This window comes from Myotis daubentonii, chromosome 9 (assembly GCF_963259705.1).
Source record: "Myotis daubentonii chromosome 9, mMyoDau2.1, whole genome shotgun sequence".
Lineage (NCBI taxonomy): Eukaryota > Metazoa > Chordata > Mammalia > Chiroptera > Vespertilionidae > Myotis > Myotis daubentonii.
In genome coordinates this window covers 69,274,206-69,291,674 of record NC_081848.1, presented here as the reverse complement: position 1 = coordinate 69,291,674, position 17,469 = coordinate 69,274,206, and the positions used below count along the sequence as shown (strand labels likewise).

At 39.0% G+C, this 17,469-nt stretch overlaps 1 protein-coding gene across 4 annotated transcripts in view; it reads right to left on the bottom strand.

Moving 5' to 3' along the window:
• CKAP5 (cytoskeleton associated protein 5) overlaps window positions 1-17,469 on the bottom strand; it is an 89,844-nt gene that overhangs the window by 30,100 nt on the left and 42,275 nt on the right. For all 4 annotated transcript variants that reach the window (XM_059709493.1, XM_059709496.1, XM_059709495.1 and 1 more), the window contains exons 14-24: window positions 12,517-12,630; window positions 12,133-12,243; window positions 11,100-11,192; window positions 7,086-7,271; window positions 6,565-6,659; window positions 5,386-5,443; window positions 5,171-5,296; window positions 4,402-4,541; window positions 3,845-4,019; window positions 3,180-3,293; window positions 1,447-1,575 (exon numbers count right to left, since the gene is read on the bottom strand). In XM_059709493.1, coding sequence (XP_059565476.1) covers window positions 1,447-1,575; window positions 3,180-3,293; window positions 3,845-4,019; window positions 4,402-4,541; window positions 5,171-5,296; window positions 5,386-5,443; window positions 6,565-6,659; window positions 7,086-7,271; window positions 11,100-11,192; window positions 12,133-12,243; window positions 12,517-12,630 — 1,341 coding nt within the window. The remainder of the gene's footprint in view (window positions 1-1,446; window positions 1,576-3,179; window positions 3,294-3,844; window positions 4,020-4,401; window positions 4,542-5,170; window positions 5,297-5,385; window positions 5,444-6,564; window positions 6,660-7,085; window positions 7,272-11,099; window positions 11,193-12,132; window positions 12,244-12,516; window positions 12,631-17,469) is intronic.

Sequence of the window (17,469 nt, the reverse complement as noted above, 5' to 3'; positions counted from 1 at the left end):
GTTTGCCTGAGAATTTCTATATTGTGAAGTTTTCTTCTATATATCAGTGATTCTCAACCTTCCTAATGCTGTGACCCTTTAATACAGTTCCTCATGTTGTGGTGACCCCCAACCATAAAATTATTTTCATTGCTACTTCATAACTGTAATTTTGCTACTGTTATGAATCGTAAATGTAAATATCTGATATGCAGGATGTATCTTCATTGTTACAAATTGAACATAATTAAAGCATAGTGATTAATCACAAAAACAATATGTAATTATATATGTGTTTTCCGATGGTCTTAGATGATCCCTGTGAAAGGGTCGTTCAACCCCCAAAGGGGTCGCAACCCACAGGTTGAGAACCGCTGTTCAAGTTCTACAGTTTTATGTTCAACATTTAAGTTCATGATCCATTTTGAGTTAATTTTTGTGTAAGATATGAGGGTTAGGTTGAGGTTTATTTTTTGGTCTAGGAATGCCAATTGCTCCAGAATTAACTGTTGAAAGGCTACATCCTTGAATTCTTTTATTAGCACTCTATAATTTTCAGTATACACATTCTGTATTTGTTTTGTTAAATTTGTGTATCTAAAGATTTCATTTTCTTTACAGTGATTATAAATGGTATTATTTTTAATTTCAGTCTCCACATGTTCACTGCATTATTAAAAAATGTGATTGATTTTTGTGTGTTGATTTTGTATCCTGAAATCTTACTGAAAATAATTATTAGTTTCTAGTTTACTTGTAGATTCCTTTGGATTTTCTTTGTAGACAGTCATGTTATCTGCAGTTAGAGAAAAATTTATTTATTCTTTATCCAATCTGTAAGATCTTCATTTGTTTTTCTTGCTTTATTGCAGTGACTGGAACTTCCAGGACTTTGCTAAATAATAGTAGTGAAAGTGGACATTCTTGTTTTGTTCCTAATCTTAGAAGAAAGCATCCAGGCTTTCACCATTAAATATGGTATTTTATGTAGAGGTTTTTGCAAGTGCTCTTTATCTAGTTGAGGTAATTCTCTTCTATTACTCACTTGATGAGTTTTTTTTTTTTTTTAATTTATCATGAATAGGTGTTGGATTTTCTCAAATCCCTTTTTTATGTCAAATGATATGATCTTATGATTTTTTCTAGTATTTAGTCTGTTGATATTACATTATGGATTTTTGAATGTTAACTCCATTTTTATGCCCTGATTAAAACCCCTTACTTTACTATTTAAGAGTGACAGGAAAGAGAAAATTTCACAAAAAGGCTAGTCCTTTAAAAGTTTTATTATAAAGCACATGAAAGGGGGGAAAAACAAATACAAAAACTCTAGGAATTTACTTTCATTGTATTAACTGTTTTATAATGAAATACATTCTGTCCACATATGTATACTTATTAGTAGGTCCAAGCCTCTAAGAAGATAAAAGACATGAGTAAGACAACGTTGATATTTGTAGTACTAACCTCTTGCCTCAGGAAAGGATTTTCCCTTTTGAGCTCTTCAGAAAGATCTTCTCCCTCCAGCCATTCCTTCATGCCAGTCTGTTCCGCCCAAGCATTCACAGTCGCTAGGGCAGCAGCTCGAACATTGTTCTGAATGGAGGAGAGAATTAGTAAAAATAACATTGACTATGGTTTGGAGGAAGTAGGAAGTGAAAAGCTTGTTTCTTTGTGAACATGAACATGGAGGTATCTCTAAGGTCCACATGAACATACTTGGAACCGTCTTCTTTGAAACATAATCTAGTTCTGCGTGTATTAAAACTCCAAATTACAGTAGATACATAAAACTTCAACTTGTACAGATTCTGTAGTAAGTTAACTAGGCAAAACAGTGACCTATGCATAAAATATCATGTAAGGGGAACAAACTTTTTAAAAAATATATATATATTTTTATTGGTTTCAGAGAGGAAAAGAGAGGGAAAGAGAGAGAGAGAGAGAAACATCAATGATGAGAGAGAATCATTGATTGGCTGCCTCCTGCATGCCCCCTATTGGGGATCGAGACTGCAACCTGGGCATATGCCCTTGACCCGAATCAAAGCTGGGACCCTTCAGTCTGTAGGCTGACGCTCTATCCACTGAGCCAAACCAGCCAGGGTGGAACAAACTCTTTAGGTTTTGTTTCCTGAACCTCTGGGTGCTCTTATGTTCATGTTTATCTGAAGAATGTAATTCTAAATGTCAGAGAATACATAATGGTTACTAACAACTTTAACATTTATGTTTTTATATTAACTTGTATTAATAGAATGAGTACTTACTTGACACAAAAATATTAAAATAGCCCAATTTCTCACATTAAATGTATTATCTATCTATTTATATAAAAGCTTAAGTGACCTTCTGACCATTTGACCGGCAGCTATGATGCGCACTGACCACCAGGGGGCAGACGCTCAATGCACAGGCTGATGAAACAGACTGATGAATCTCAGAGGGAAGGGGGAAGGGGGAGGGCAGGAAGGGATTAGCCAAAGATTTTATATGCATACTAGAGGCCTGACGCACGGATACATGCACTGGTGGAGTCCCTCAGCCTGGCCTGCAGGGATTGGGCCAAAACCGCAGTCTGACATCCCCTGAGGGGTCCTGGATTGCGAGAGGGTGCAGGCCAGGCCAAGAGACCCCACTAGTGCATGAATCCATGCACTGGGCCTCTAGTACAAAAATAAAGACACATTTAAAAATACTCAATGTAGGGCTAAACATAAGAGGCTTACAACATTCAATGAAACTAAGTATCCTAATCAAATACTAGAGGATCCTGTTCTAGTAGTTTAGAGAAATAAGGTAGAAAATAAATACATGATCCAAAAATTCATATATTTAATTACTCTTTATACTGATACTTTTAACAGTGATGTCATAATCACAATAGCAACCATTTTTTGAGTGCATACTATATAAAATAGGTACAGGTATCTTATGTGCAGACTCGTACTTAATTCTGTAACAATGGAATTTCATAGATAAAAGTCAAAAGATAAATAACTTACCTAAGTGTCACAAAGCTAGTAAGTGATATATCTGGTCATGTTAATACTGCCTGGTTGGTAAAAATGTTTACTATTTTCCTCCTAATATTCTCTTCTTTATATGTACCCTTACATGTAAGAAAAGATAATTATTCTTAGCTCTGGAGTGTGACTCGCTTATTCCAGACTGGAGCTGTAGAGAGGAGTCAGGTTTACCTTGCTGTCTCCAAGGACTGTGATGATAGGAATGCCTAAGTTCTTCACATGTTGCTTGATGTTTGGGCCCATAGCTACTGCCAATTGCTGGAGGATAGTCAACGTTTGTTGCACCTGAGTGGAAAGAGCCAACACTTCATGTTCAAGTCATGAGCAAGCTGTGCACAAAGTTTTATAAATCTGCTGCTAAGAGACAGGGAACTCAGCTCTAACGATGCTACTCTAATTAGCTTATGAATAATTTTTAGGTGGTGGTTTTTAGGTGGTGGCCACTGCTTTTATCATTAGTTCATAAAATAGAAGCATTAGAATTTTAGACTAGAGATTATACTGGTAAAGTCTAGTTTATTAAAATCTTGACATAAAAATTCAAATTTAAGAATTAGAAATTAAGCATGTTTATGTATAATACAAGCAGTTTTATACAAAGATATTTAACATTAGAATACTGTAAAAAGCAAATCTGAGCTTCATAAAAACTTGACTTATAAACTTGCCATCTACCAGCATATCTTGTGGCATATCTAAGAAATTAAAGAAAGCTATTTGTAGTCCATAGCAAGTAAAGTGACCATTCATTTTTTTGCTGGCAACAATTTAATTGAAAAGGAACCTACTGAAAGAAGAAGGGGGCAAGAAATATAACAGGCCTGTGTTCTACATACCAAGATTTTATTTGAATCATTGAGTCGACCCTTCAAAGCAGTTGGAAGTTCACCTATGTTCGGTTGGATAAATTTTGCTTCATTGATAATACCGGCCACTTCATCTAGGCCTTCTTTCCTGATCTTCCAATTTTTGTCACCAATCTTAGATACCAACTCTGAAGTGATTTTATCACTGAAAAAAAAAAAAAAAAGGCACCACCTTAATTCCAGACTCCTAAAAAATAATGATGTCACAGAAGTATCCCTACCTGAAAAAGAGAAGGCACCAGATTAAAACTGCATTATGTCCTGGCTGGTGTGGTACAGCAGGTTAGAGTATCAGCCTGTACACAAAAGGGTCTACGGTTTGATTCCTGAACGTACCTGGGCGTGTGCAGAAAGCAACCAGTCCATGTGTCTCTTATATAGATGTTTCTCTCTCTCTCCTTCTCCTCCCTCCCTCCTCCCACTCTCTCTGAAAAGCAATGGAAAAAAATATCCTCTAGTAAGGATTAATAAAAAACCAAAAAATTTTCAGTATAATAAATCAAATAAACCATTTCCTATAAACCAACCTTATTTCTGTCCTTGGCAAAAGATCCACAACATCATTGCCCCCATCATCTGGTTCATCCCCATCTTCTCCTTCATCTGTACCACTTGTGCTGTGTTTGGAAATCCCTCTGGTTGGAGCAGGTGGGCTCTGGCCCTGCATCTACATCCAAACAAATAAATCAGTGAAGCTAGTGACCTTGATGAAGGACCTGAGAGCAAACAAGTTGGAGAATGGTGCCTGTGTCAAAATTTCCTATTCCTTCCTAATACCTAATATTTACACAGTACATGTCTTAATTTCTATTTAGGTTCCAATTTTGAGACTACATGGCAAAATATATTTTTATAAAACCTATCAGAATCTGATTTCTTAATCATGAGGCTGTCTTTTGACTTGTATGCCCAAGACATTATACAGCAAGTCTGCCAAAACTTAGCAATTTCCATTACAAAGTTTATTCAAGGAGGGACAATATTTTTTATTTAAAAATTTTTAATGTTATATTTAATGTACTTTTTCAATAGGTCATACATTCAAAACATTTGAAATTCCAAAGGCACAAAGGATATAAAGAGGAAAACCTCCCATCCTATACCATAGTTACCCTGTTCTCTTCCTCACCGACAATCAAAGTTATTAATTTGTTAGGAACTCTTCCTAGGGATACTTTATGCATATAAAAGCAAACACAATCATACTGTTTGTTCCAAAGGGTTAAAAGTTTAAATTTAACTAATAGGAGCTTTCTGAAGTTCACCAATAGATTGCATAATTTGTGAAATCTTTACCTTCTCAAATTCTGCATCTATCTGAGATAGGAGAGCAGGCTTCTCATCTTCAAAAAACATTCGCAAAGAGGGACCAACATACAGGAACATTACACCAAGCAGGGTAATAGCAGAAGTCCTCACAGCCTAGTAGGCAGAACAAAAAGAATATTCCAAATAACAGCAGAACCACAAAGATGGCTGTACTGTTCTTATATATGCTGGTATATACTCACTGGGTTTGTTGCAGCAAGCGCTGTCTTCACATTGCTAATGAAAGCTTTCACATTCAATCTACAAGAAATAACAATTAGAATTAAAACCAAACAAAACACTCAATAGTTTTAAAAAGCCAGACTCTAGAAGTGCCTTGCTTTGGATATGTCCTGGAATCTCACCTATTTGCTTTCTACACTCATTAAAAATTACACACTATCTATATGCTAATTACTCCTAAATCGTAGAGAACTCTAGTATTAGTGGATATCAAAATGCAGGTGCATAAGCCAATACAGATGGTCCCTGACTTAATGATTTTTTTAAAAAAATCCTCACCCGAGGATATGTTTATTAATTTTAGAGACAGCGGAGGGAGGGAGGGAGAGGGAGAAATTGATGTAAGAGAGAAACATCAATAAGTTGCCTCCCATATGTGCCCTGACATGGGACTGAACCTGAAACCTAGCTAAGGTATGTGTCCTGATCAGGAATAGAACCCACAATCCTTTGGTGCATTGAACAATGCTCCAAACAACTGAGCCACCTAGCCAGGGCTGACTTAAGATTTTTTGACTTTACAAATGATATGAAGAGATATGCATACTCTATTACATGAGATATTTAAAAATTTTTTAAAAAATAGGCTTTGTGTTAAGATGATTTTGCCCTACTGTAGGCTAATGTAAGTGTTCTGAGCATGTGAAAGGTCTAGGTTAAGCTATGATGTTCAGTAGGTTAGGCATATTTTTGTCTTATGATATTTTCAACTTACAATGGGTTTATTGGGATGTAACCACATCATAGGTCAAAGAGCACCTGTATAGATTTTTGAGGAATAAATGTAGGTTTCTGGAATTTTTTTAAAAATATTTTTTTACTGATTTCAGAGATAGGAAGGAAAAAGGAAAGAGAGAGAGAAACATCAATGATGAGAGTATCATTGACTAGCTGCCCCCTGTACGATCCCCACTGAGTCTATAACCTGGGCATGTGCCCTGACCGGGAATTGAAGCATAAGCTCCTGGTTCATAGGTTCAACACTCAACCACTGAGCCACACTAGCTGGGTTGTTTTATATAAATTAGATAACCCAGCTCTGGTGTTTCAGAAATAAGCAGAGACAGCTACAACAAACATAATCACCAGTCAGAGATTTGCAAATCATTTATTTTGTATTGGATTTTTTTCTGACTTACCCAGAAAAACCAAATTCTTTTATTGCATTTGATAGCCAATTCAGAGTTTCTGACTGATTCTTGGGATTCTTCTGAGAGAATGCCATTGACATAACCTGGAGGAGGAGAAAAACAAACAAACAGATCTCTGATATTTCTCATAGAAATATAGCATGACATGAAGGCAGAAGTGGATGAAGCATGGTTTTGTGATGCTAAAACAGCTGCAATAATGACTTTAGGAATGAAATATTTAACCTACACAAGAAAAAGAGTTAACTGACAGGAAAATACTGTTTATAACTTTTCTTTCATTAATGATCACTCTGAATTATGTTTTAAGAGAAAATTACTCTCATCTCTAATAGACTATTCTTGACTAAGATAGAGTTTAGTTATTATCCAACAGTGTATTATTAAAGGTAAAAAACACAGTATCTAAAACATACTTGAAAAGATAAGACTAAGCTTAAAAAGTAACTTTAAATGAAAATTTGAGACAAAACTGGGAAAACTGGAGGTAAGAGAGCTGTGTCACTAACCTGTTCAGCTGTCCAGGGCAACATGCAAGCTTCAGCTATTGCTGTCATAGCTTCTTTTGCATTGTTCCCACATTTCACATCTCCAATTTTATCTACAAGGCCATCTAAGACAATCTGAGCTGACGTTTTGGAAAAATTTCCCTTCTGGGCAATTAAAGCAACTATGTGAAGCTTCATCTGCATCACCTGAAAAAGGATAACGTTACCATAAAGTTATGAGTAAGCCAAAGACATTTATTTATGTACTTATTTCTATAGTAACAAAATTAAGACCAGCTGAGAACATGACCAATCTAAAATCAGACTTTTAAACAAGCAAAATAATTTTTATCCTTTGTTAGCAATTAAAGTAGCTAAGTGACAGCTAAGGGGAAAAAAATCAAACCACTCAATGCTCTAAAATATTAACAACTAGAGGCCCGGTGCACTACTTTCGTGCGCTCGGAGGGGAGGGAAGAGAGAGGGGATCCCTCAGCCCGACTTGCACCCTTTTGCTGTCTGGGAGCCCTCGGGGGATGTCCAACTGATGGCTTAGGCCTGTTCCCCGTGCAGTTGGATATCCTTAGCGCTGCTGTCGCTGCAGTGCTAAGGTGGTTAGTGCACTAACCACCAGGGGGCAACTCCTGAGCGTCTGTCCCCTGGTAGTCATTGTGTGTCATAGAGACTAGTCATTCCGTCATTCGGTCTATTTGCATATTACCCTTTTATTATATAGGACTAGAGGCCCGTTGCACAAAAATTTGTGCAAGAGTAGGCCTTCCTTCCCCCAGCTGCCGGCACCAGCTTCCCTCTGGCACCTGGGACCCAGGTTAGCTTCCCTTGGGCCGCCCGCAGGCACCCGGGACACGGCTAGCTTCCCTCCAGCCCCGGCTTCATCAGGAAGGATGTCCAGAATGATGTCTGGTCAAATTAGCATATTCCCCTTTTATTATTATAGATGTTATCACATGGAAATTTAATGAATTGAAAATTTTAATTTCTATAGTCTCCGTATATGATTATTTCTATACTAGAGGCCTGGTGCACAAAATTAGTGCACGTGTAGGGTCCCTAGGCCAGGCTGGAGATCAGGGCTGATCTGTGGGGTAACCTGTGGGGTGATTGGGCCCCCCCTCCCCCCGCTCACACCCGCCTTGGCCAGTCTGGTGCTGCCCACTCGCTGGCCCCGCCCCCTGCCACTGCTGGCTGTTTCCTTCTGCAGGGCGACTGCAGGGGCCCCCACTTGCACCTGCCTTAGCTGGCCTGGGGCCTGCAGGCTGGGGGCAGCACCTGCATTGAGCATCTGCCCCCTGGTGGTCAGTGTGCATCACAGCAACCAGTTGTTCTGCTGTTCAGTCGATTTGCATATTAGGCTTTTATTATATAGGATAGTACTGAATATACATCTTCCAATCCTATATAATAAATAGCTAATATGTTAACAAAACGAATAGCAGAATGACCATCTGGACAACCTTCTGGACAAAGGTGGGCTGCAAGGGCCGGCTGAGGCAGCTGGGGCTGTGAGGGCCGAGTCCCTTGCACAAATTTCGTGCATAGCGTCTCAAGAACTATCTATACATCCAAAATACCCAAGCGACCAAACCACCAGTCGCTATGATGCGCACTGACCACCAGGGGTCAGACGCTCAATGCAGGATCTGTCCCCTGGTGGTCAGTATGCTCCCACAGCCAACCTCCTGTGGTCCCTCCCCCGCCCCCCAGCCGGCCAACCTCCCATATCCCTACCCCACCGCCAGCAGCCCCGATCGGCCCTCATCATTGGCTGGCCAACCTCTGCAGTACCTCCTCCCCCTCAGCCGGCCCCAATTGCCCTGATAACCTGATAAGGACTGGGAAAGACGGCTCCAATCAACCAGCCAGGCCAAGGGACCCCACCGTGCATGAATTCATGCACCAGGCCTCTAGTACATGATAAATGGACATACTAACTACATAATTCAGAGTTCCTAATAGTGTTGCTCACAAAAAATAAAACTATAACCCTCATGCACACACACACAACAGAACTTGAGAGACTTAAACTTATAGACTTTTAAGTGGAAGAGAGAAAGAAGCTTGGAAACAATTTAAAGAGGTTATGTAATAATGGCAGATGTATGTGGCTTGAGACCCCTTTGCCCATAAATATTTTCCTTTGTCTTGTTTTAGTATTTAAATAATAAATATTGGCATGGATGTGGAGAAATCAGAGTACTCTTGTACTGCTGATGTGAACATAAAATGGTGCAAAAACTTTGGAAAATAGTTTGGCAGTTCCTCAAAAAAGTTAAACACAGAGTTACCATATGATCCAGCAATTCAACTTCCAGGTATATACTCAAGGGAATTAAAAATGTGTTCACACAAAGAATTGTATATAAATGTTCACTGCAGCATTATTCATGATAGCCAAAAAATGGAAACAATAAAAATGTCCATCAACTAATGAATAGGTAAATAAAATGTTATATATTCATACAATGGAATATTATCTAGCAATTAAAAGAGAGTAGAATTGATACATGCTACAATATGGATGAAGGTGAAAACATTATGCAAAATAAAAGCTAGACACCACAAAAGACGACAATATTGTAACATTCCATTTATATAAAACTAGAGGCCTGGTACATGAAATTTGTGCATGGGTAGGGTCCCTAGGTCTGGCCCGCAATCAGGGGTGATCGGGGCCTTCCAGCTGCCAGCCAGGGTCTCCCTTCCACGACTGCTGGCTGCCGACTGGAGGCCTTCCTTTCTTCCGTGCCGCCCCCTTATGGTCAGTGCACGTCATAGCGAGCGATCGAACTTCCAGTCTCCTGGTCGAACTCCCAAGGGGCCACTTTGCATATTAGCCTTTTATATATATAGATGTCCAGAAGTAATCCATAGAGAGAGAAAGTAGATGCCAGGGACTGGGTGTGGGAATTTTGGAACGAATAAACAGTGACTGCTGATGGGTATGGGGTTTCTTTTTGGGGTGATGAAAATATTCTAAAATTATATAGTGGTAGGAGTTGCAGAACTATGTGAATATACTAAAAGCTGCTGCACTGTAACTTTAAAACAGTTTTATACACTCAATAAAGTTGTTATAAAGGAAAAAAATATAAAATAATCCCTTGTTATGGATCTAACACACAGGAGGTTATTAGCTGAAATCAGGTGTGCTTCTTTCATCTATCTGTGCAGCTGCATAAAGAGGAGTTATAAAAGTGGAGTGAGGGGAAGAGGGTAGTTCGAAAACTTTGGCATAAAAAACTTTTGTGGAGCTGGATAGTATGGATGAGGTACTATAACACAGTGATAAGGGAACACAATGTGAGGCAGCTAAGGATCCCACAGAAAGAACAAGAGGTGGCAGAAGATAAGCCAAAAAGAGACTAACAGGATGTCAAAAAATAGACCTCATAACTTAAAAATTTTTTTTTGCATGAGGTCTATGTATATCCTGAAGAAGAGAAGGAAACTCTTTTCCCGTTTTCCTTCCTGCATCACTTCCCTATCCTTTCCTTACACCTAACTCTTCAGACTAAATAACTGTATTGTTAAATTCCATCTCTATAATTAGTTAAATAGACTGTGTGGTAATTTTTCATTGGCTATGTAAATACTGCATTTATTTTGATTTTTTTACTTTTAAAATGTATCTGTATTGATTTCAGAGAGGAAGGGAGAGGGAGAGAGAGATGGAAACATCATTGATGAGAGAGAATCACGGATCGGCTGCCTCCTACATGCCCCCTACTAGGGATTGAGCCTGTAACCCTGGCATGTTCCCTTGACTGGAATCAAACCCGGGACCCTTCAGTCTGCAGGCTGACGTTCTATCCACTGAGCAAAACCAGATAGGGCTGCATTTATTTTTTATCCAAACAGATAAGAAAGCTATCTCATTGTTTATCCCTCCTTTGAATATGTACAGATTAGAGGACTTTGAAGCCTAAATAATGAGAAGAAAATGCATATATATGTTTATATACACATTTCACAAACAATACAATAAAAGACATTAAGTCTCTAGTGAAAAAATACCTGAAAATTAGTTTCTTTCCATCCAGGTTTCTTGGCCAACATCCTCACTAATGCCTGGCATGGCATTTCAGTTCTGTCCATTAGTTCAACAGCCTTGAAATAGAATCAAAGAATAAGAGTTAAGAGGTAATGAGTAGTTCCAAGGGAACAGTATATAACAAATGGAAATGGGAATGAAGAGGGTTATAAAGGGAGCTTATATAATTTCTCTTATAATGCTTTGTTTCTTAAGTTGTATGTTTGGTATACAGTTGTTATATTAATACCATTGAAACATTTTCTCCCCCACACTTTAAGAATTCACAAACAATTTGCTTCAAGGAAAGTAATGCTAATACAGTTTTCATTTGCCTAATGTGTGGCAGAAACTGCTTAATATTTTGACTTATTTAATTTTCCTAAAAACATAGAAAAGTAGGGTAGGTTAGAAGTGGTTAAGAATTAAATTTCAAAGATGCACAAATTCAGGTCTAAACGCAGGATGTAGCAGATGCTGGACTTGAAGGCAAGTTTCCTGCCTCAAGTTCCAGTGCTTCCAGTTTCTCCACACCCCTCCTCAGTAGAATCACAAAGAGTATGCCAAAATGCACTACCATGATCCTTTCTAACACAGATTTTTGAGAGGAGCTTCTCACACCAAGTGATAATGTCTGTTCCTCCAAGAATCATGACGACAAAGAGGGAAACAAAAATGGATTAGAGATGGTTTCAGTGGAGAGATCTGTTTTCCTACTGATATTAAAAAACAAATACCATAATATTAAAATTCATCTAAGCCTTATAATTCAGAATAAACCAAATTTTTTTGGTAAGTACTAAGTTATGAAGTTACAGAAAACATAGGACGCAGATGTTGAAAGATAAACACTACAAAGCTAAAAAATAAATACCCCCACCCCTGCCTTACCTTTAGGTAACACCATGAAACATATTCACTGGTTAAAAAACACAGCAATAGGACAAGTCTTTCATTTTAATTTCATCAGTTCTGTATAATATAGTTTTCACACTCAACTCATCCCTATGCACCTACCTTTTGGAACTCTTCCATACAGGCCAGCCTTTCCTTCCAGTTACTGCTGTCTAGAAGTTGTATACACGTAGCAGGAAGGACAGCTGAAGCTTTTTCTTCACACACTTCTATCTGTAAGACACAAACACATTAAAGTTAAAAACTGCTTAAGGAAACAAATGGCAAGAATGTAAAAACACAAGAACATTCCTATATGTATGCTGAGGCTCCTGTTTTAGTATCATAATGGGAAAGTTTGTCTAAGGTGGCTAAGATAATTTCAAGAATCTAAAAAGTAATAAATAACTGTATGTCGTAGAATTCAGCAAGAAAGAACTCAAATCTTCTCAAAGATATTGACTTTCCATGGTTTTATGAGTCTGAGACATATTGTATAATACTGACCGAGAGCTCAGGCTCCACTATTTCTTTGGTCTCCAATCCCTTTTTGTTCTTGTTTCCAGCGCTCCCTGCACCTCCTGGTGCACTTGGTTTCCCCTTCTTAGGTGGTCCGCCAGCCTAGATGCAATTACAAAAAAATTTTATTTTAAACCACTTAAGGATTTAGAATAGTGATTCTTAAACTCTTGTGGGTCAGAGACTTCTTGAAAATTTGATTGAAATGAGGGATCACCGTAACTATGTATGGTGACTTATTATGGTGATCACTTCACAATATATAAAATATCAAATCATTATGTTGTACACATAAAACTAATATGTTGTATGTGAATTATACCTCAATAAATTTTTATTTTTAAAAATGAGGGATAACTCAACCAACAACAAAAAACTATTTTTGGCACCCACAAAATTTAGCAGTTTCAAAGGTAGACAGATCTTTTGAAGACCAATATGGGGGAAACTGTAGGACCCATTTTAAGAACCTCTAATTCAGAACGATCTAGTGAAATAAAAATGATGGACTGGAATTATATACATTTACAGATTAATTTGAGAATTAACATTTGATGTCTCTAAATCTTTCCTATAATAGTAAAGGACAATTTTTAACATATCATTTACTCAATACTTAATCACAGGGTACCCCACTTACAGCCAAATGAGTGCTCTAGTTATGCTGAAGATGGCCATTTCACTGAATCTTATTGTCTTAGTTTTTCAGTCGACTTGCTTAGTTTTCCAAGTATATGATCACATAACTAAAAAAATGTAATTTTGCCTTTTCCTTCCTCATATTAACACCTCTACTTTATTCTTTTGTCTAACTGTAGAGCATTATTTAACAATAATGGTACAAGCAGGGATTTATTGTTTTATTTTCTATTTTAATAAGAATACTTCTAGTATTCATCATTAATAAGCATAATACTGACTTGTTTCTTTTTTTATTTCTGTCATTGATTGTTGTTGTTTTGCTTTGTTTTATACAGTTTATTTTGTTTATTTATTTATTTATAATCCTCTTACAAGGATATTTTTCCATTCACCTTTAGGGATAGGGAAAGACAGAGAGAAATATCGATGTGAGAGAGATACATTGACTGGTTGCCTCCTGGCCGCACCCGGGCCGAGGAGGAACCTATAGCCGAGGTATGTGCCCTTGACCAGAATTGAACCTGGGACCTTTCAGTTCACAGGCCAACGCTCTATCCACTGGGTCAAACCGGCCAGGGCAATAATGACTTTTGGTTTGCTATGTCTACTGCTGAGTGTGTACGCGCGCGCGCGTGGTGTCTCCACAAAATGCATACACACACTTTGAATGATTATAAAGGCAGTGTTTAATTAAAATACATTTCATTTTCAAAAGTGAGCTATCAGGTGTTAAAGTGTGTATACATTTTTGGGAGACACCCTGTATGTATATGTCAATATATATGTATATGTATATGTATATGTATATGTATATGTATATATACATAAAGTTATGTCAAAGTATTCATCCATTTCTATGTGGTTAAGAGTTTTTATCAAAAAGATATGTTAAAATTTACTATATTCCTTTTAAGTGTCTAAAATTAGCTTTCTTTTTTCTAAAATGTATTTCTTGATTTTAGAGAGAAAGAGAAACATTAATTCATTATTCCACTTACTTATGCATTCCTTGGATGACTCTTGTATGTTCCCTGACCAAGGATCAAACCTATAACCTTGGTGTACTGGGACGATGCTCTAACCAACTGAGCTACCCAGCCAGGGCTGAAATTAGATTTCTTGTCATCTATAAATTCAGTAAATTTTCTAAAATTAATATTGAACCATTCTTGAACTCTGGAATAAACTTCAATTGGTCATACTTTCTACTGTACCCACTGAATTCTATCTGTGAATATTCTACTTAAATATCTTTTTAAAAATTGTTTCCATAACTGAATTATGTTTTTTTTTCTTTATTAAGGTATTACATATGTGTCCTTATCCGTCCCATTGCCCCCCAACCCCCCACTCATCCCCTCACCCCCCTGGTGTCTGTGTCCATTGGTTAGGCTTATATGCATGCATACAAGTCCTTTGGTTGATCTTTCCCCTTTACCCCCACCCCCAAATATCTTGATTTAAACTTATTTCACGTATTTTGAAAGATCATGAGAAAATAGCAGTTTATCATAAGGTACAAAGCCAATTATCACAAGGCAGTAACATTAATAGGGTAACAAACATTATTATTATTCACATCATTCCTTCTACTTATTATGGGTATTTGTTAAGTAGGCTAAAAAGAAAAGATAAAAATGACAGATGATCAAATTAGCCTTCAACCTCGCTCTAGCTGATTTTGCTCAGTGGATAGAGTGTCAGCCTGTGGACTGAAAGGTCCCGGGTTTGATTCCAGCATCAAGTTCACATGCCTGGGATGCAGGCTCGATCCCCAGTAGGGGGCATGTAGGAGGCAGCCAATGAATGACTCTCTCTCATCATTGATGTTTCTATCTCTCTCCCTCTCCCTTCCTTTCTAAAAGCAATAAAAATGTATTCTTTTAAAAATTGGTCTTCAGCATCAATCCCTGTTCTGAAATGAACTAGAGGCCCCATGCACAAAATTCATGCACAGAGGGACTGGGGGGGGCGGCGGTGGGGAAGGGGGGTGTTTGTCCCTCAGCCCGGCCTGCACCCTCTCCAATCTGGGACCCCCAGGGGGATGTCCAAAGGCGGTTTAGGCCCAATCCCACAGTCGGACATCCCTCTCACAATCCGGGACCACTGGCTCCTAACTGTTTGCTTGCCTGCCTGCCTGCCTGATGGCCCCTAATCACTTCTGCCTGCCAGCCTGACTGCCCCCTAACTGCTTCCCTGCGACCTCATCGACACCTAAATGCTCCCCTGCCAGCCCGATCACCCCCAACTGCCCTCCCCTGCTGGCCCGATCACCCCCAACTGCCCTCCCCTACTGGCCCGATCACCCCCAACTGCCCTCCCCTGCTGGCCCGATCACCCCCAACTGCCCTCCCCTGCTGGCCCGATCACCCCCAACTGCCCTCCCTTGCTGGCCTGATTGCCCCCAATTGCCCTCCCCTACTGGCCCGATCACCCCCAACTGCCCTCCCCTACTGGCCTGATCACTCCCAACTGCCCTCCCCTACTGGCCCGATCACCCCCAACTGCCCTCCCCTACTGGCCCGATCACCCCCAACTGCCCTCCCCTGCTGGCCTGATTGCCCCCAATTGCCCTCCCTTGCTGGCCTGATTGCCCCCAATTGCCCTCCCCTGTCGCGACCCGACTCCTGTACAGGGACCGGCCTCCTCTGCCCAGCGAGGAGCTGCGGGACCCCCAGGCCTCACTGCACGGAGCAGCTGCCGGGCCCCACCTCTGCTGTGTGCGTGCAGCCATCTTTGTGGCGGCCATCTTGTGACGATGTTGCACGTGAAGGCATGAGGACCACCTAGGCTTTTATTAGTATAGATGTTATCTTGAACATAGTCTAAGCTTTTAAGGTATAATTAGCAAAACTAAGATGCCGGTTTTTAATTAAATGGAAATGGCTACTATTTGCTGATTTACTAATAGCGGTATGGTTTTGTTGGTTTATAATACCAACCCATAATGAGAGATTTGTTTTCTAACTCTAAAAATAGAAAATTCTATACTCTGTGATTAATTAGAGTATATCTTTTGGATCCTTTCATATAATTGCACTCTCTGTATCAAAAGGTACCTTGATTAATAAATCTACTTCTTTTCTTCTTCTTTTTAACAGACATATATATTTATGGCTTAGTAGACTTACTGGCTGATACTGTCCTACTTGTTTTTTCAGCAGAGGAATTGAAGCAGGTTGCCACCTCTCCCATTTTTTTTTTTTTAAAGAATTCCTCATAAAAGAAAGCCAGCTAACATGGAAGGATTCAGCAAGATAAGAAAAGGACTCAGGTGTCCAGGTCATTGTCGAGTGGCAGGAGATGGTGAGAAAGGAGAAAATAGCTGCCAATACCCTGAACTAGAATGCTGAAGCATAATATGAAGGGAAGTACACAGACTCTATAGCTAGAGATACCTGGTTCAAGTCCTAGTTCTCCAACTCTGGTCATTCAATAAATACATCTGAGTTCCTTTTATGGATAGGAGAATCAAGCACTGACAAGATCTGTAACCTTGAAAGTTTACAATATGGTGTGGGGAGACATAATAAACAAACAAGTGAACAATAAAAATATCAGAATGTCAGAATAAGCACTAGCTGGTTTGGCTCCGTGGACAGACTGAAGGGTTCTGGGTTCGATTCCGGTCAAGGGCATGTATCTGGGTTGCAGGCTCAATACCTGGCCATGGTCAGGGTGTGTGTGGGAGGAAGCCAATCGATGTTTCTCTCTCTGTCCTTCCTCCTTCCTTCTGCTCTCTCTCTCAAAAACAAACAAACAAACAAACAAACAAAATCACTGGGAAAATATCGTCAGGTGAGGATTAACAAAACAAAAAAAATCAGAACAAATTGTAAGAGTCAGTGCAGTAACTAAACCTTGCTGAGCCTGTTTCCTTTTCTGGAAAAACAGGGGTCACAAAACATTTATCTCAAGGGTTGTTATGATTAAATGAGATTATGTAGTTAATATGCTTCACCAAGTGATCTCACTAAGTCAGTTTTCTTCCCCTAATTCCATGCTGGGGTTCAGAGTGGGCAAAGAGAATCAAACTTTTTGCATATGCAGTAGATAACTCGATGCTCAAGAGAGTCCACAGGACAAGTGTTTGCTAAAGGAAAGCCACTTATCTCTTCCACACTGTACAAATGTAACAAGACCTGGACTGGTATAGAGTCTCAGTGATGCAATTCAGCAGCGTTTTAGCAAAATGACAAAGGTGATGTTATTAATGTTAAGTGCCTTGCCACATTTTATTTCATTATTTAATAATACTTTCTGATCCCTTAAAACGCACTCCTGTACTTCCGTTACCAT